At 56.7% G+C, this 20,326-nt stretch overlaps 1 protein-coding gene across 1 annotated transcript in view; it reads right to left on the bottom strand.

Moving 5' to 3' along the window:
- Positions 1–20,326, bottom strand: part of ANKRD11 (ankyrin repeat domain 11) — an 81,953-nt gene that overhangs the window by 29,137 nt on the left and 32,490 nt on the right. The window contains 1 exon segment of the mRNA XM_086620734.1: positions 8,841–8,985. Within this exon segment, the coding sequence (XP_086476860.1) occupies positions 8,841–8,927 (87 nt within the window). The 5' untranslated portion in view covers positions 8,928–8,985.

The following is a 20,326-nucleotide window of genomic DNA, read 5'->3' on the forward strand; positions in this document are numbered from 1 at the left end:
GAGGGGGGGAAACCCAAGGATTTCCGAACACAAGCACCTCTGTCGTTTGGGAAGGGTTTCCCAGTCCCAGGTAGAAGCGGGATGATGCAGCAGAGCGTGTGCAGCGTGTCGGGGACACGCACGAAAACCAGCATTAAAACCCTTGGTCCAGTGGGGAGAGCTGAGGGCTTCTCCTCGGCACTTCCAGCACCAGAACACGGCATCCCGATTTGAGCTGACGCGAGAACGTGGTATTCCGGACAACGCTCGGGCAGCTGATGAGCCTGCCAACAATACTGACCACTTACAGGATCAGCACCGCAGCCCAGGGCACTTGGAAGGTTTGTATGGTACAGTCAGCACAACTTGCACCAGTCAGGCCAGTATAGCTCTGCTTATATTCCATAGGCAGCGCTCTCCATGCAGACCGAGCGAGCTCAACCTGCTCCCAGCTCCGCCTGTGCTCCCGCAGCCACCTCCATCCCCGGGCAAAGGCTCCATGAGCAGCAACGTCCAGCAGCCCCAGCCCCGCTCGCCCTCCCCCAGATCTGTGTTTTTGGGGTGCCCCGACGATGTGCAGACACCAGCCGGGGTGCTCCCAGCGGCTGGACGTTTCAGCCATCCCTCTCCCGTGCCAGGTGCCCGCTGAGGTTTTAAGAGGAGAAGGTACCTCGAGCACAAACCCGCCGACACTGCGGCACCGCAGGGAACGCGGCGCGGCCGCTGGCTGAGCGCTCGCGGCTCGCTCAGACCCACGGCTGCTCCGTGCACAGCTCGGCTACTGGGCTGGGGTGGGTGCCAGCGAAGCGGGCGACGTGCAGCAGGAAGAAACTCTGAAGAAACATCTTGAGCAAGACGGAGAAACGAGTCGGAGCGAGCAGCTCTGTGACAGATGGGATTTCAATAAGCCAGCAAAACCCAGACCCTCGGCTTTAGATAGAAAGTTTGATTAAATAAAAGAATCCTAATACATTAAATCATGCAAGACCATCGCTGGGAACTCAGACAAGCAGAAGCCAACAGCGACTCCCGTGTTTAGAGAAGGTCGGTCACGCTGCCCGCGCCAGGCTCCGCGCCCTGGCAGGTGGCTCCGGTGCCAGCAGTCACAAGACGCGGCGTCACCGTGTACACTGCTCCTTCCTCTTGCCCAGTTTCTGCCTGGCAGCCCGACTTCACCCGCGGATTAAAGAGAAACCGCTCGCTCGGACCGACGCGTTCCGTTCGCACGTCTCCTTCGCCACGGGCAGCGCCACGGTCCCGCGGCTGCGCGCCCGACGCTCGGCCCCTCTCGCCCGCGCTCCAGTGCAATGCTGAGGCCTGAAAAAATGAGTTGGGGAATCCCTTTTTTTTGGGAAAGCAAGCTAAACGAAGCTATCCGACAGCGGTGCTCGTGGGTGGGGGAGTCACGGGACGTTCAGGTGTGCGGATGCCCGAAGAAGGGCAGCCGGGCTCCAGGGCAGCTGCCGAGAGCCCTTCCTTGGCACAGGAGTCAGCAACAGGACGAAATCACAACAGCCAAAATAAACACTCCAGCATTTAGTTAAAACACTTGGATTTAAATGCTTTTGTCTTTTCTTTTTTTTCCTGATGTAATAAAAATAGTTTGCAATAACAAATGATGCCACTTCTATCGCCAGCTGCTGATGTGACCAGCTCAGGGCCAGGGACCACTGGCCATCTCTCAGGACAGCCTTGTCACGAGCAGACACGTTGGTCCATCCTTTCCCTCCCCAGCTCAAGCAGCAACGCTACACTCAAACCCCACTAATCCCGCACTGGTGCCGAGTGCCGGAGAGGCCGTGCCGATGGACCGTGCCGATGCCGGGTAAAGCACCACCTTCCCTGGGTGTAACGACTGCAGAGACGCGGCCCCAACGTTCCCCTCCAAAACTTCAACAGCACTTCCAGACAACGATCAGCTCAACAATTTTTACCCTTAAAAAGTCAGAACCAGAGAAGACCACGTGCACGTCCCTTCCTCCGCTGCCCATGTCCGAGGGCACACCTCCACCGCCGCAGAGCCGCGGCATCGGGCACAAAGTGCTGGTGAAACCTGGCACCTCTTCCTGCTCTGAAAGTGCATTTGCACCTCTCACGGCCAACGCTGGCGGCTCAGGTTTGCCAGCACCAAGCAGTGGCCGTCCTCGGTAAGAGGTACTTCCAGAAGACTCCGACGTGCATCATTCATAGCTGACACTTCAAAAATGACACTTCCCTGATTTCGATTAGATCCAGGGAAGAAATTCTTCCCTCTGAGGGTGGTGAGGCACTGGAGCAGGTTGCCCAGAGAAGCTGTGGCTGCCCCATCCCTGGCAGTGTTCAAGACCAGGTTGGATGAGGCTTTGGGCAACCTGGTGTAGTGGAGGGTGTCCCTGCCCATGGCAGGGGGGTTGGAACCAGATGATCTTTGAGGTCCCTTCCCACCCAAACCATTCTGTGATTCTACGATCAGCTGCTGTCCGTACTGCCATTCCCTTGTCCAGACCCTTTGAGGGGCTGTTCCACCCAGTATCTCAGTACCAGGACACTTTTCCTGCTCTCACAGCAGGTGGTCAGGATGTGACGGAGCCCCCTGCACCCGCGGTGGGATTTCCTCTGCTCCCAGCATTTCTTCCAGGCACAAGTTTCACATTGAGCACTTCGACAAGAGGTCAACTGTGCTCAACACAAAAATTACCATTTTTTCATTGTTTGTTACCTTAAAACAGATTTCAGCTGGAGCAAACCCATCACGTCCTCTGCCCGCAGGCAGCCCGGCTCCGGGCATTGGCTGGCAGCGCCACTGCTCTTCCACCCCACTTAAATGCAAACAACAATTGGCAGCAGCTTGTTTGAAACATACCTTCTCTAAAATTCCCTTAATCTTTGGACTTTGCTGCTGTGGTGCGAGAGCCCGAACCCATAAGGGATCTCCGCACACTCTGGAATAAGAAAAAGTGCAGGACAAGCAAAACCACCACTTATTCTACAAAGTTATCGCCGTGTTGTTAAAAGCTCCGCGTTGGAGGAGAGGCAAAGAAGAGAGGAATCAGGCAAAACCCCTTCCTGGACAAGACGGTGAGCCCAGCGTGGAAATGGAAGCGGCTGTGTGAATCCCAGCGCCGGGCACGCTCGGGCAACGCTCCGTTTGCATTTGCCCTAACGCTGGGAGCTGCTAATCCAGTAAGTTCAGCAAAATTAAATACCAGGGAACGAAGGAAGCGGCGGCAGTCCCGGCACTGCTTTGAAGATTAATTTGTAGAGCAGCACAACGATAACCTTTCATACTAATTGGAGCAAAGAAGATCCAAACTTTGCTCCCCCCCTGGAAAGCTGTGAGCTGCTGAGGGTGCCTGTGCCGAAACGCCGCGGAGAAATTAAGGCAGCTCGGAGAGCCACATTCCCGAAAGCAACGTGTGTTTTCATTTTCTTATTTTGAGCTTTGCTTCCCTAATTATTTCTGATTTTGTAATGAAGAATGTCTTCCTTTTCTCGAGTAAAAACTGGTTTTGTTTTTAGGTCTTCTCCTGTTTAAAGTGAGCTCAGACTCATCTGAATCAGGTTTCACAAAAGGGGCAAATCCAAATTAAACGACGTTTCAGAGAATCTTGCAGTGTGTAACACAGGCTCGGGGCTCCCAAAGGCCGGGAAGGCTCCTGCCGAGGGTGGGAGAGGGAGTTTGGGGAACGGGGGTGCTGTGAGAGCTCAGCAACAGAAACAAGTTCCCCCTCCTGGGTGTTAACCAAAGCTGCTTTGGCAAAAGGGAGATGGCAGATCGTGACGTCAGGAAAAATCCCCTCCCGTCACGTTACGCTATGAGTAAGATTCGTGACATGAGTAACTGGACCCGACCCGAGTTACGTTTTCTACAACGAGAAGCTGCATCCCACGTCGCTACCAGGCACCACGGTTCGGAGCGCAGAGCCATCACGAGCCGCCCGGCGCGACGTGCCGACATGCCGCGACGACGGAAGCGCTGAGCTGCGTCTGTGCCGACTTCTCGTCACGACAAAGGTCTCTCATCAGCGACAGAGGCTCCGGCATCGATCTGCTCAGGTCGTTCATGACACCGACAAAGAAAAGCCGCTTTTGGCCCCCCGTGCAGAGCTCCAGCCAGGCCGGATTGCCTGTCCGAACGTGGGTTCTCCGAGCAAAACCAAACACGTGGTTCTTCTCAATGCAAAATTCTGCAAAGCAGAGAGCCCCACAGAAACCCGTGCAAAGAAACCTGTATTCCCAGCAGAGGAGCTGAGCGAGCTTTTTGCAGGATGGGCCGTGCATCTGCAGCCGCCTCCTCCTCCTCCTCCTCCTCCTCCCCCCCTCCGTCCGCAGAGCTGAGCTACCAGTGCCCACACCCCAACCCTGAACCACTGCCTCTGCCGCCGCCCCGAGCTGTGCCGGAGCGGTGCCTCCACCTCGACACCGCCAAAACCTGACTCACATCCCAGCCGCTTCTGCAAAGACTTGTATTACCAGCGCTGGAAATCCCCAAAGCCCTTTGTTCTCCAAAACGAGCTGAAAGTATTTCAGGTTGCAACGCTAGTTAAAAAAAAAAAAAAATAAAATTAAATTAAATTAAAAAAAAAAGCAGCGATGAACAGACCCAGCGCCGGTAGCCTGGGAGGAGGGAAGCCCAGAAGGATGGAGGGCTCCAGCGCCCGGGCGATGCCCCACGCTGAGCTGACACACCAAACTCCTGCCACGGGCAAAACAACCCACGCTGCAAAAAGCAAACGCTGCCAGAGCGGGATTTTCCCTGCGCTGACACAGGCAGCAGTCTGCCCTTTGCTGGGCAGGTCTCTGCCAGGGGAGGCGAGATGGGGCAGGGGAAGGGTCCTCGCCCTGCGTGACAAAAAGGGACGGACACAGTTGTACCCAGAGAGAGCACTGGACGTGGTGGAAACCAAACCCCGGTGTCCCCTTGATCGAGGTCCCTTGCAGCCTTTCCAAAACCAGAGCACAGCACGTCCACACGCACACACAGTTTCAAAAAGTCTGAATTCGTGTCATTATCAATGCTGCAATAAAACATCTGAAGTATGGAGACAACTGGAACCGAAATCCCATTCCTGTGTGTCTCAGGCATTTGTAAGAAACACGACCCTGCGATGACTATGGGATGGTTATCTTCACGGAAACATCGACTCTTCGGTATCCGAGTCACCCGGCGCTTGTGCACGTTTCGTGTGCCGAGGGCAGCTCTGTGCTGGGCACACAGCCTGGCACTCGTTCGTATGGCACAGGAAAGCCCTGCCAGTCCAAGGGGTTTCCAGAAGAACCGAGAAATAAGGACTATGTTCCCTTTTCTGGAACTGGGAGAAGAGGGAGGAGAAAAGGCAAAAATTTTTGTCAAGGGCAGGAAAAATAATGAAATGGGAGCAGAAGGTGTTTATGCTACTAAAATTATTATGGATAAAATGCATCGTGTTTTTCCCTCTTTGCTCCCATGGAAGCCACAGAGTCTGATCCAGTAGGAGTATCAGCAAGGTACTGTGACCCCCAGCAAGGCTCCCTCCCTGAGCAACCACCCCCATCACCCAGGAAGGGGTGAGGGTGACAAGGCAGCACCTTCCGCAGTTTTCCTATCGTCGTCTCTGCCCAGTCGGCCCAGTTAACCTCTGCCAGCTCCTGCACGCACGCCCACGACCGAGGGTGAAGTGCCCTTCTGCTCGGCGTTCCCGCTGCAGCCAAAACACGATTCGGTCGGCGCAGGTGGGAGCGTTTCCCCGTAAAGGGGCGAATCCTCCGCCGCAGCCTCCGAGCGCGCCGGGCACCCACGCAGCCGGCGGTCCCGGGCGCGTCGGGAAACGGTTTCGACAACTGACGGAATTCTGGCTGTGGCGCTCCGCTCGGCCTAAGTCATGAGTAATCTGCTCCTGGTATGGGGATCTGCGGATCTACACCAGAAAGGAGAATTATTCATATATGGCATGCGCGTTTTCACAAAACCCTTCGGACTGAACTCAACCAGGAGGAGCCCCCGGGCGCCCGCCCCGGGCAGGCTCTGTGCAGCCATATAAGGCTGGCAGGGACCTCGCTGCCTCCGCTAACCCCGGCACAAACAGCTCCTCCCTCGACAGCACCAGAGCAGATGAAGCATCTAATGCTGTTGGCCACGGAGGGCGACGGAGACGTGGCCTTTAAACCGCTTCGCTGCCGTGGCCGCGCCAGCACGAGTGCCATCTCACGAGTTAATAGGTGCCTCCCATGGAAGGGCACGGAGCGGAGAGCCAGGAGTTCCCTCTTACGATTAACTCCGCAGCCGAAAGGCAGCAGCTCACGTCCTCTTCCACCAGCCCTCTGCAGAAGGGGCAGCCTCCCAGAGAGCCCGGCTGCAGCGCGTTCGAGCTCACGCGTTTCCTGCAGCGACACCAGGACCGCTGAGCATCCTGCGCCGTTACCCGCCCTCAGCGCCAGAGCTTCAGAGCTGATGTTAAAACAACTTTTACAGAATCACAGAACGGTTTGGGTTGGAAGGGACCTCAAAGGCCATCTAGTTCCAACCCCCCTGCCATGGGCAGGGACACCCTGCACTACATCAGGTTGCCCAAAGCCCCATCCAACCTGGCCTTGAACACTTCCAGGGATGGGGCAGCCACAACTTCTCTGGGCAACCTGCTCCAGTGCCTCACCGCCCTCAGAGGGAAGAATTTCTTCCTTAGATCCCATTGAAATCTGCCCTCTTTCAGTTTAAAGCCATTGCCCCTTGTCCTGTCACCACACACCCTTGTCCAAAGCCCCTCTCCAGCTTTCTTGCAGACCCTTTAGGCACTGGAAGGTCTCCCTGGAGCCTGCTCTTCTCCAGGCTGACCAGCCCCAGCTCTCTCAGCCTGTCTCCATGGCAGAGGTGCTCCAGCCCTCTGAAAACGATACTAAGGTCACACTGAGAGGGAAACACTGAAATGCCAATGCAGCTGCTTGTTCGCCACACTCGCCCCGGGCACCGTCGCAGGCAGCCCCGGTGGGTGCGGGTCCCTGCGTGCGCCGCGGCTCGGGCTCTGCCGCGGCCGCTCTCTGCCTCTGGCAGCGTGCGTGTGCCAAGTCGCCGGCTCGGGGCTCTGAGTGTTGACGAAGGCAGGACAAACGCAGCGCAGCGGCTCGCTCGACGGGCAGGTCTGACCCCGGGTGCTTTCCCCCCGAGTCACTGCTCCGGCTCACGCTTCAGAGCTAACCAGAAACGGGGCGATCCGCCGCACCGCGTCCCTCGGCCGCTCCGGCTGGATCTCAGCTCAGGCCCCGGAGGACAAGAGCCTGCAAGTTTTTTTCTCCGGAATTAAGCGAGCAGAAAGGCTCTTCCCCGGCCTTACTCAATCCCATTCTCCGCAGGTCTGCGCTGACGCCTCTGAATGGGAAGCATAAAATTATTTGTGTCCTAGTTATTTAGCCAGCGGGAGATAACTCCGGCTCCCGGCGTCCCTCGCGCTGCTCAACAAACCTGCTCTGTAAATAACACGCAGCCCTTAAGCCGCCGCGAGTGGATGGAATAAAATGGGAGCTGATTCATATTATACCCGATCCTCTCCCTCCCGAAGCACCTGCGCTGGCATCAAGCTCCTTACCCAGCGCGGACAAAACCTCCCGTATTTACATATCCGGCGCTGCCAGGCTTTGCCTCGTTTGCCAGGGTAAACGCTGGGATCTTCCCCACGCACCAGGGCAGCTGTTCCAGCTCCGGCAGCCCCGCTCCAGCTCTCGCTCCCCTCCTACGAGCCCCATGCTGTGTCCCAGCAAAGTGTCCGTGCAGGAGCAACGTCCCTGCTCTCAGCGCGGCTCCTGTACCGGACTCGTGCACACAGGGAGACACGGAGAGAGCAACGGGGCAGGTGCTGCCAACGTGCTCCATGACCAGATTTCTGCCTGGGATTTTCCCAACCCTTATTTGTCGTTTTCCTCGTTTTGTCAATAACATGACCTCAATCATAAGAGGAGTTGCTACCATCGATACGGGTGGGGTTGCAGGGGAAGTGATGGAGCAGGAGATACGGCATCGCTGGTGCTCACGAAGCTCCGCTTCGGCTCCCAGGGCCTGGCGGAAACTCCTGGGGGAATGCTGAGAAACTGGAGCAAGGAGGTGAAAGGAAAGCGGACGATATTTGTTTCCATAGCAGAATACAGCAGGCGTAGCTTTGAGCTTTTATTTAAAGGTAACGTTTGTACACAGCTTTCTGCACAACTATTTGCTGGAAACTACGGATACTGAGAAGGATGAAAAAAGCTGAATGAGAGGAGGTAGAGCTTTAGTCTGAAGCAAACCCAGAAAACTGGGAATGAAGGAGAGAAGCACCAACTTATTTATCTTTAAACTCAGATTTCATCTCAGAAACCTCGCCTCGAGCTCAGTCACAACCTAAACACTACAAATAAAACCCCAGAAGCAGCAATCTCAGCAGAGCAGCTCAGGCGCCGAGCCCTGGTCAGGCCACGCTCAGAGCCCAGACCTCTGGGTGAAGCGAGACCCGCCGAGTCTGACACAGACGCGGCGTTTACAGCCGGAGCAGGAGGAGGAGGAGGAGGAGGAACTCCTCCCTCGCACAGCACACACTTGTGAGCTCACTGCATCGCTTGGTCCTTCCACAGCTTACTGCAGAAAGCCTTAAAAACACACAGCACTTTAGAATGCAGAAGAGACATCTTCCACAGCATCCCCCCTCCATCGCTCGGCCGAGCCGGGTCTGCGCAGCCACAGCACCTCCCAGGAAGCCTTGTAGCCACCGAGAAATGAGGTGGCCCTCATCAGCTGGCAGAGTGCTGACACACGGATCTGATTCCGGTGCTAACAGCCCACGGCAGCCTCCTTTCACACGAAACCCTGCCACAGTGCGAAGACGTCGCGCCCAAAGGGCAGCATCCCCGAAGGAAGGCAGGTGAACCAAACACTCTACCTTTTTCCCCGTTTGTTTCTCCACCATGTCGTTGCTGAGAGAGAAATCTTCTGGCTGTGGTGTTTTAGAACACCCACCCTTGGGCATCGTTCTGCCTTCCTTACTTGATCTTCATTTATGCTGCCATCGCCTCATCATCAACCGTCTGTTTGGAGAGAGGAAAAGAGAAGTCAGACATCTCAAAAGGACCTTTCCACTGGAAGGGGGAAAGGCAAGACGCTTCCCACGGAGATAAACCCCCACCGAACTCTTCAACAGCAACACTGGGACGGCAGAGCACCTCCAAACGCCGCGCACCGCGGATCAGAGCGGGCAGAACCGCTGCTGGCTTCTGCCGCCTTCCGCGCGGGAAGCGCGCTGGGACCTGCAGCTGCAAACATGACTTGTTTCCTGCACGAAGGACAGCCTGAAACGGACCGTGCCCAAACAGAGAGCAACAGCCCTCCTCTTCTTCGTCTACACCATCACTGCAAGCCTACGTAAAGCTGTTTGCAGCTACAGCTCCGTCCGCAGCGCAGGGACACGGGGACGGACCCCCCTGGGGCAGGGACAGCCCCGCTCCCCCAGTTTGTCACACCGAATTCCCAGACACTCGCAGGACCAAGACGCACATCACAAAAACTGACTTATAAAACACCCTTTTCGAACACGCCGCCGTCGTGAGACGAGACCAGGACGCGCCGAGGGGCCGCGGCGCTCCCGGGGCGGTTGGCCACGGGCTCCTCACCCCGGCACCGGCGCTGCCGCGCGCCCGGGCCTAGGTAAGACAATTTGGAGACTAACGAAGCGCTCCCTGCTCCTGCCATGTGTTGCCTGGTTACAGGGCTGAAAAGACAACTGACATCTGAAACACAGCGAAGCACGAGCTGCAACGGGGATCAGAAATACCGGCCGGAGCCGAGGCCTTTTTAGGTGAACAAAAATATCTCCTCTCCCGAGACCAGAGGCTAAAAAGCATCCGTGCAACAGTATATTCTCCAAGAAGCCGCTCGCATCAATCCCTACAGCAAAGCTCTCGTCGTACTTACGCTGAACCGGCATAAACAGGCACCATTTGGAAACTCTTTCCCCAGCTAATTGCCACCTGACAGCGCTACGCGTTGCACCCATTAACGTCTCGTAACAGCGGTTGGGTTTCTGCAGAGCTACAATTGCAGGAAATTGTCCAGGAACAAAGTCACGCAGCGCTCCATCACAAGATGGGAATTCTGTGGGCGGGGAGAGAGAAAGAAAACAGAGGAGAGGAGCCAAAGCCTCCCGCCTGCTCGGGGCCGGGGGCCGAGGCAGCACGGACCTTGAACCGTGGCCCGGGCAGCACCGGGAGAGCCCGGCACCATCTCGGCGGGTGCTGTGTCCCAGTGCCCGGAGCGGCCGGGGCAGGACAGAGGGTTAAAGGCTGGAGGAACACTCCAGCGGTGCTTTCATCAGCCTCGTGTTTTAGGAGTTCCCTGGAAATCTCTTCATAATTTAAATGTTTCATTTACGCTTCAGAGGCTTTAGGGCCCTTTGGGTTGCTTTGTGGGTTGTTTTTTTGTTTGGGTTTGTTTTTTTTTTTTCCAAAAGAAGTGATTCACAGGCCCCATTCCAGCCCTGCAGCAGCACAAATTCCCAGACCAAAGCAGCGGGCACAGACAGGGCTAAGACATCCTGGAGCTGATGCTTCCAGCAGGAGACCGGGCTCTCCGCGGCGGCAGACCCTCCTTTGCTTTGGCCACGGGAGGACAGTTACCCGTGTTGAGGACTGGAGGCTTCGGGGACCGAGGACTCTTTGTGTCCCCGACACAGGGACAAGCTGCCGTGCTGAGTTTTGGGACCCTCAGCCCTTTCCTTTTGGATGCAAGAGCAGGAAAGGATCTGAATGGGGAAAGACACGAGCAGGCTGACCAGCCCTCCTCATCGCTGCAGCCGGGAAGCAAAAACAGCAGGGGAGGAAGTGTAGAAAACTGAGTATACAGACCCAGCATGTCCATACAGAGAAAACGGAAAAAGAAAGTCTCCTGTTAAAGAGAGGGAACAACTGCAGAAATCTGCGTCTCCAAATTTCTGCTCTTCATCACTCGAAGGGCCAGCAGCCCAGCACAGCGCCAAAGTTCGGGCACCCCCAGGGCTCATGGAAACCAGCCGCTTCCAAAGGCAGCTCAGCATCCCGGGACACGCTCGGCTCTGGCCTCGGCGCTCCCACGCACCCAGCCGGGCGCCCACCGGCGAGCGAGACACCACCTCTCCCACCAGCGCGCTGTCCCGGCGCTGGCGATGCTCCGCCGACGGCATCGCTCCGGAGCCCGAGGTGTCCCCTTGGCGCTGCACATCGCCGCGGTCCCAGATGCTGCAATTGCTTCATCTAGAAGCAGCCTTGGCCGTTTACAGCCTCAAGAACCTCCCTCTGTCAGCCGTCGTTAGCCAATTTGTAAAGTTTCAGAATTTTTTCCCCTCCGTTTCACCTACGGGTGCTCGTTACGGTGCAGATAAAGGAGAAACGAGCAAGTGCCTGGGAGGAGGCAGGAGCACCGGGTCGGTGTGGAGGACACCGGGTCGGCCACCTGAACACACTCACTTCAACATCCACAGCAAACCTAAGAAGTGGAAATTTTTGCAAAGCATTTTGCAAAGGATATTAAAAACCAGCAGCTTTGCTGACGCCGGTCCTGAGCGCGGGGAGCAGCACAGCTGGGACCGGCACAGCTCCGCTCCCGACCACGGATGGCTAAAAATTAAACCCACTAAAACCATTCTGCGCTCTGTCAATTTATCCTCAAAAAAATAATTCTGCCCGCTCCCCGTGTCTTTGTGACTGTTTGTAACCGGGGTAGGTACCTATTCACGTGGAGCTTTGAAAACCTGTTTAACTGAGAAAAGGCCAGACGGATGCCAGATTAATCCTGCACCCCTTCTGTTCACGGCGCTGACTCACGGCACTGGGAGCGCTGGCTGCCTCTCCGTGTAAACACAGCCCTGGCCTGTGGAACAGCTTGCAGGGAGTATTACATTTGCACAACAATTACCAACACCACTCGCAGTCTCCGTTTCATTTTTCAGCACGGTTAATAAGAGTCAGAGGGGACGTACAAATTCCCCCCAGCCCACGGGAGCGACGGCTGAGCGTTTCAAAGTCGCAAGGCTCAGGCTGCAGAATTATAATTCGGCGTCAATCCCTCCTAAACTGGGTGCTGGACAAGGCCCCCCCTTTCCACGACACCCCTCTCAACCTCCCCTCCCTACCAGGAGACAACCATCACCCTTCCTATTCCGTAAACAATTAACTAAGCTCCTTGAACGAGACGATTACACGTCTGTCGCACAAGAAGTGGGAGACCGAGTGAGCTCAACGGAATATAATCCCTCGCACTTCTCCGGGAAAATAAAGGAGCCGTTTGCCTCTGGCCAGCAGCCAGCCCTGGCTGCACTCGCCGTCTTCCCCGGGCACAGCAGCCCCTCGGCCCGGCCGCAGCCCCTGGCACGGTGTGGGTCCAACGGCTCTCCCCTGGGAAAGCAGCTATGGAGGGGGAGAGTCCGCCCTGGGACCTGGCAGCTCTGAGCGGTTCGGGACGGCCAGCCCCGGCTGGCAGCCCCAGCTGCGGGCAGGGAAGGCCGTGGTGGTGCCAGATCCCACGGCATGGCACGGCACAGTATGGCACATGCAGAGAGAAGGTTGGAAAAGCAGACACGCCACGCGGTCTGTCGCCCTGTGCGGTGGGGACGAGGACGGCCCTTCTCGGCAGGGGCTGGCAGAGGGGGGTGTCCGGGATCCCACGGCACCCCCGAGCACCCGGAGCACCTTCCCGGCAGGACTGATGGGAGCAGGACCAGGAGCGGGGCTGGAGCCGTGCCTAGAGAGAAGAATTCCCTAGCTGGGAATGGCCAGGCTCCACAGAGCACCCACCCACCCAGTAAGGGGAGAGGAACCAGTCGAAAATGGATATTTTTTATTTTATTTTTAAAATTTCGCCCAGGGCAGGCCAAGCCAAAGCCAAAGCCACACACTGAGACTAAACATTTCTGTGGAGGATTTCAAAAAGCAACGGTCCCAAAAGGGACGGGAAGGGAAGGGAAGGGAAGGGCATCTGTCCCTCCAAGCTGCAGGAGGAGGAGGAGGAGGAGGAGGAGGAGGAGGAGGAGGGTGCTGCTGGCTCCATGCATGACCCCGTTGCTGGGAGGCAGCGCGGGTCCAGTCGCACCCACTACCCAGGACCAGAGTCCTGGGATGGGCACAGACGCGCAGGGTTGGACCTGCTTTCTGCCCCAGCCAGCCGACGCCGATGCCGTGCCCGACACGAGAGGAGATTCCTCCTTAACAAACCCACCGGACCCCCCAGGGACGTTCACACCCCTCACCCCAACCCCTTCTCCCGCCCTCACAGGCACAGCGAGCAACACCCGTATCTGCGACAAGAGAAAACGCCAACGCTGAAGTCCTCAAACGCTGGCAGATGTATATCCAAGGTGGAGCGACAGCTTTCCCTGGCTCTGCCTGCACCCATCCCATCCATCCCTCCACCCCTGCCCTCCCGCAGCTCCAGCGCAGCCCCTCACCCCGCTGCGGGCGGACCCACCGGGCTCCTGCCAGCTCTCCCCGAAGCCACAACAAATGAGCTCACGCTCCAGATCTGTGCGTCGGAGCCTGCCCGCACCCTGCCAGCTTGGAGGGAAGAAAAAAAAAAAAAGATGGTGCAGACTTCTTCAAATGCCAGACAATAAGAAGAAAGCTGGCTGGAGGCTCTTACCCGTTACAGAAAAAACTCCAGTGCAAGGATGGCAATTAGAGGCGCAGACGTTATTTGCACAAATCCAACACATTTGTTTGGTCTGAAAAAAGTTGGAATATGAACGAGGCCCATCGAATCACGAAAATATTCAAACCTCAGGCTCGTTTCGAAGACTGTCCCAGAAAAACAGGTGTCCTCAGATCTTTGAAAAGTGCCTTAAAACAACAGCTCACATAGATCGCCTCCAAAATTTGATCCCCCACCTTTAGCAGTGGAAAGCGTGGAGAGAAAAGCACAAGTTGAGGACTTTCAACGTGCTGAACCGTGCCCTTCTCCATCACCCTGCTGATACCTCCACCGAGATGTTTGTCACCCCAGTGAAGAGCATCTCGGAGCTGTGCAGCACGGTGGCACCCGCTCAGCGGGCACTAAACCCACGGTGCACATCACTACCAGGTCGCATGTTCCAAAAAGCCACCGTCACATCTTGAAGCCAGCACGGTCCGTGCGCATCCTGCTCCGTGCTGGTTCACCAACACGCTCCCAGCATCACAGCTCTGCTCTCCATCAGTTTTTCCCCTGACCCGTTAGTCCTACGCGACTCAGGATTAGTACCTAAAACTGCTCGTGAGCACCGGTGGGACGGGCACTTTGAGGAACAAGGAACGATTGTTCTTTGTGCTCCGGCTCGGCTCCGGAAGAGTAAAGTCCATCTTTTTCCACCACGGGCACACAAGCCCAAGAGCAGGAGGTGCCTGCAAGCCCGCAGTGCAAACACGGGTGCGTTTTGTCCAGCGGCCCTGCACCGGGTAATCACAAAGATTAGTTATTAATGAGATAGCGCAGCACGAGGCGCTAATTCCTGCAGCCGTCACCAAAACAAGGAAAACAGGGAGATCTCTGCCTCTCCCTGCTCCCGAGGCGGCCGGCTGGAAAGCACGCCTGCCTCCTGCCGCCGCTACCCCAGTTCCACGGCTCCGGCATGCCCTCCCCTTCAACTCAACAGCCTCCTTCTTTTCCCTGGGGAACTCACTACCGTTTCGTTCCTGGCTTTTGAAGGGGGATGTCGCTCTTGATCAGGAGTTCTTACAGCTGAAATCTCTCTTGGCCTCTTTGCACGGCTTCTCCTCTGCCGTTTGCAAAACCAGGACCCGGTCCCCGACACAACGGCCCTTTCCTTCTTCCGCCTTTCACAAATATTTATTTCTCCGTAACCCACAGCGCTTCCTGACCTCCCGATACGCCTGGATCTGCTCACGGCTGGATGCATTTGCACGGGGCTCGGGCACGGCCGGCTGCTTCCTCAAGCACACACCAAGCGGGCTCAGCACCGTGAATTAAAGCAGCTATCGGAATTGCAATCGTTTCTGAGAGACCTGCCTTCCCGGGGTTTCTTAGGAGCTGCAGGAAACAACGGGACGGAGCAGCCCAGCCTGCCGAGCCGCTTGCGCACGCGGAGGTGCACCCGTGTCTTCAAGGACCACGGTCAAAATGGTGCTCGAGACCTCACCGGGCACCGTGGAAGTCCAACTCCTCGGCGTATCTCCGGCGATGACACGAAGCCATCCCTGCGGAGGGGCCGAATTTAAACCACAACCCCCTGCACGCATCACCTGCCAGTGCCATTCCCTGCACCATTGGTCTCAAACGATGACAACTCCGAGTTTTCCTACTACGTCAAGTGCTACTATTTAACAGGACGATATTTGGAATTTTCTGCCCGGCTGCCCTGTGATTCAGACTCCAGCTGGGATCGTGCTCAGGATACACGAAGGCCGAAATAAAGCGAGCCCTGACAGCACCCTGAACCACGAGCAACCGCTCTGCCGGCGTGCTTTCTCCGGGAGCAGTTCTTCCCACAAACCCTTCCCTCAATTATCTATATGCAGCTGCCTCTTGATATTGCTACACTTCTGGATGCCGCTGATTATCTGGTTTCTGGCCAAGGTTACAAAACTGTTGTTTCAGTTGGTTCTCCGAGCTGCGGTCTGGGAGCGGGATCAGCTGCGATGAGGAAACCTTTGGAGTGGCCGACGCGTTACAGGAAGGCTGGAGCCGTGCACGGCCCTGCTGTAACACCATCAGAGTGGAAGAGTCGATTACGACATCGTCATCCTCTTGGTGCGACTGCGGGATGGCTCCGGATCACCGGCTCCGATCAAAACCTGCCAGAGAGGGAGGACTCCGCGTTTCGCCCATGTCCTTGCTGCTTCACACGGAAACCCATCGGGCTTCAACCAGGGAAGAGTTGCAACCATGTCTACCAACGCAATCGTCTACTGGACTTCTTGCACATCAACCTCCTTAAAACAGCGATGAATGCCACCCAGACATTCCCAAAGCTGCTGCGTATGAGGAGGAAAAATATTCCCCTAATTAAATACATCCCAAGGATTTCCACGAAGCAATACTGTCAGCCTACAGAGCGACGGGCAATGCTGACTTTAAGCAGCCTGCCCAGGGTACTGCATATCAAATGTATTTAAGAGGAAAAAAAAAAATGCAGCTGAAACCACCCTGCGCACAGAAAATGGGAAAGAAACGCACGAGCGGAGAGGAACGAGGAGCCCAAAGCCTCTACCCGCAGCTCGCCGGGACGCGAGCAGGAGGAGCCTCCACGGCACACACGGCACACACCATGCCGAGAGCCTGCCCTGACGCTCCCGCCGGCGGGGAACGACGCAAATCCCCCGGGGCTGCTTTCTTCTGGCAAAATTTAACAAACACCGCAAATCTGCACGATCTGCTCCATTCCCAGGACAGTTCGGGGAGCCGGGCTCTGGGTGCCCGTGCTCGGCAGGGAGCTACGGCTGCAGTTTGCTCTGCTGAAGTGCAGCTCAAGGGGTTCATGAGCATCAGCCAAGCTCCAAAAACGAGCCGGGCTTGATTTTCAAGATGGAGAAACATGTTAGTGCAGATGATTCCTGACCACGGCTGCCCTTGGTTTGGTGCCGACTAAACTGCAGTGAACGAAAGGGCAACAGATGAAGCAGCGGCGACTGACGGTGCCCTGGCAGCGAGCGGCGTCACCTGCCCCACCCGGCAGCCCAGGCACCGCGGCACGAGAGGCTGGCAGGGTCTGCTGGCACGCTCTGCTCCATCCTTGGCTGGGCTGAGGCTCCTCCGCGCTCCCCACCTGCGCACCTTCCATCTTGCCATTCCTGGCACTAGTGACCTGTCCCAAGGGGAGGCTGCGGGGGGAACATCATCCCTACGGAAAGCTCGTGCCGGCTCCCGCCAGCCCCATCTGCTGCTCAGCTGCAGACAGGGACGGCTCAGGAGGGTGGCAGAGAGCAGAATGCGTTTGCGCTTTATTTTCAGCCGTCTAAATTAGCACGGGCGCCTTCGTTACGGGGCTGAATCACCCGTAACTTTGTGCCCCGGTCGCCTCCCGGAACTCGGTGTCGGCGCTGACGTTAACGCAGCGTAGTGACACCCGGTCCTGCTGAGTTTGGGCTGTTTGGATTAAATAAATACGACGTATTCCCAGTGTGTATCCCTGTATATGCATGAACACATGCATGGACAATCACACGCATATATAACGTACACACACACCGCAGCAAACCCCAAACCATTGGGGTTTTTGTTCTAGAGCTGCCCGATTTCCCACGTTACGTGCTTCAATACATAGAAGTACAAGACAAAGACGAGAAACCTACGTGACTTAAGCCCTCAAAACCCGAGAGCAGACGATGACCAAGCACGTTAATTACGTAAGAAAGAAAGAAACGCAAAATGTTTTGCAGAAGGTGCCACGGCTGTTGCAACAGGGTCCTTCCAGTCGAGGAGATCCTCAGCTCGGAGGTCTGCTCCCACCAGGCTGCCCGCTTGCCAGCTGTGCCCTAAGGAAAAGCCTGCTCGAGCCTCGGCTGATTCCAACACACGCTTTGGGACGTCCACGTACGCCTAAACTCGCGTTCGGTCCACGATATCGCGACAGCCGAGTAACATCTTCCCCCAGCTGTGGCCATGAAAGACCACGGCAATCTCAGCAGAACATTTCTCTTCCTCCCTGTCCTTGCACAATCGTCCCCAGGTTCCTTCTCCCCGTCTCAGCATCCTCGTGCCCACTGCAAACACGCAAAGCTTCCTCCGGGCGTGGGAACCTCAGGAATATTTTGGCGGATTTAGGAGTGAGCCCGAGGCAACAGAACCGATCTCACACGTCGGCGCTTTCCAGGCAGGGGCCCTGAAGGCATCAGGCTTTGGGGAAAAAGCAAACACAGAACTTCACTGTCCTACTCTGATTTGGGGTCTGCAAACCCAGGAGCTTCATTCTGGCCATCTGCCTCTTTCTTCAACTGTGGCCAGTGCGTTCAAGACTGATGTTTTATCCACATACAAACCACTTTGCAGCAAAACTGGTATTTGTTTGCCACGCTACTGGCAGCTTTCAAATGACAGGGCAAGAACTGAAGAGAGATGGGTGTTAAAAAAACCTCACAGAACCAAAGAACCCCAGAACTGTTAAGTGTCGTTCCACCAGAGAAGGGAAGACGACAAAAGCTCGGATGCTCTGATTTCCAAACTAGGCAGAAGACTTTAGTTCTGGAGGGCATGTGCTAGAAGTGCCACATTAGCCTCCCAGACCTTCTATTAACACATCCCTCAAACTTTTATTCACTTCCCAGTAATGGAAACACACAGGAAGGATAATACTCCCTGATCTAACATTGGCAAGAACCTGCCTTGGAGCAGAGAGGCGGAACGGGTGACCTGGGGGCCATCTCCAGCAGACACTGCCAGGACCACACAGGCTTCACGCACGGGACTCCTGACACCAGGCTGGGGAAAATCGTCCTCATCAACCCCCAAACGCCATGGCAGGAGATCCACATGTGGAGGATATCCAAGGCACCCAAGCCAGCTTCTGCTCCGGAGGAGATTCCTTCTCCAGGAACAAACCCAGGGTCGTACACAGACGGACCTCCCACCGGCAGCACTCGCAGGCGTCACCGCCTGCCACGAGGCTCAGCAGCCAAACCCACCGCGACCACCAAAACCCAGGGCAGGACAACGCACCGGAGCTGCAAAGCCGTTGCACTCCCAGCAAAACACTGAGCTCACGTGATGCTCTCCCTCAAGACATGGAAAAGATTGATCCGCAGCTCACATTAAACCGGGAAGCCTGTAAGCACGCAGGGAACTTGGAGAGGGGAGGAAAAAAGCCTCGGCCACGTAAAGTTTGGGTGTTCTGCCAGGGCAGCACTCGGGCAGGGAAACACACCGCGCACGGCGGAGCAAGCACGGCACGAAGCCAACGCCGGGCAACCACCGGGCTACGGCTTCTGCCGGTTTCAAGGGTGCGTGCGGCGGCGCGGGCAGGGAGGGAGGGAAGGGGGAGCGAGCGCTGCCGAAGGGCTGCTCCGCCGATTTCCGGGCCGCAGGGCAGCCACACACGCGGCACGGCTCTCGGCGCCGGCTCCACGCACGGTTTTGAACTGCTGATGCTTCCTCTCCCCGCCACCGCCGCTCCCCCTCCCAGCACAGCCGTCACCGCGCTCTCCGTACTGCTCAACACGCCGCCGCGGCTCCCTGAGCCCCAGTGCGCCGATAAGAACGATGGATTTCCCGGATTATTTCAGCCCGAGCTGGAAGCAGAGCTCCATCTGGAGCCGTGCGTCTGCTGACGACAGCCCACCGCCACGCTGCGACTCGACAAGCTGTACGACAGGAAAAAAGCTTGCTGCGGCTTCCGCGGGGCTCCGCGTGCTGCAGCCAACGCGGAAAAAAAACCCAAAGCGTTGAGTTTCTCCAAGCCAACCTCATGCCCTCCGCCGCGGGCTGCCGGGCGCACGGCGAGAAGCACCTTGCCCGGTTCCTTCGTCACTGCTGCTCGTCTCGTTTCAGAAGCCAAATTTCCCATCCGGTTTGCCAGCTCCTGCTCCGGCAAGCGGTGCCTCCGCTGCCGCAGGTGCCGGCGGGGTCCCTGCCCGCGGCGGCGCTGGCACCAGGAGGTTCAGGACGCTGCCCAGGACCCCGGCCGTAAACACGTAAGAACACAGCGGCCATCCTCTTCCAGGGGATGGCAGGAAAGGTTTGGGCACGACGCAGCCCCGCTGCGGGTCTGCCAAGAACGGAATCAAGGTTAATTCTCCACAAATCTGCCACCACCCTCCTCTCTTCTTCCTCCATCTCCACCTCTCAAATTACGGCGCTCCTGACGGTGATCTATTGTGCGTGAAGACAGAGGAACACATTTACCAAAACGAGTAAATTCTTGTGCGGGGGAAATTCAATTTTCTCTACAAAGCTATTGTTGAGCGTGTCATCAGAGCGGGAGTGATGGAAAGCTGCAAAAACGGGCCCGTTTTAACGGATCATTTCCGTGGGGACATGGGCCCCCACCCCTCAAAAAAGAATTGAGTCTCTCCTGACTTTGGCCCTAATTAAGTCACACGTATACGAGGCCCCGTGTGAGACAATTTGATATAAAGCTGCTGCTTAAACACTCGCCGAAAAACCGAGCCAAGTTCAGAGTTCCCGGGGCTGCGTTTCGGCAGCTGACCGGACACGTGCCGCGTCGGGCGGCGTGAGGCTCCGCAGATGTCCCCATCCCACGGCACATCCCCACCGCGGCTCGCCGGGGAGCCCGAGCATCTTCGAAAAGGCAACGCTCAGAGAAAACATACGCGTGGCAAGTCGAGGGGGGGGAAAAAAAAAACCACCCAGATTTTCTGCCGCCTCCTTGTCTTCCTTAAAAAAGAAAGGTCTGTCTCCCAGCTGCGTGCTGGATTCGCCCGCCTCCCCCGGGCTGAGGAGCCCGATGCGCCAGCGCGG

This window comes from Tauraco erythrolophus, chromosome 15, assembly GCF_009769465.1.
Source record: "Tauraco erythrolophus isolate bTauEry1 chromosome 15, bTauEry1.pri, whole genome shotgun sequence".
NCBI lineage: Eukaryota > Metazoa > Chordata > Aves > Musophagiformes > Musophagidae > Tauraco > Tauraco erythrolophus.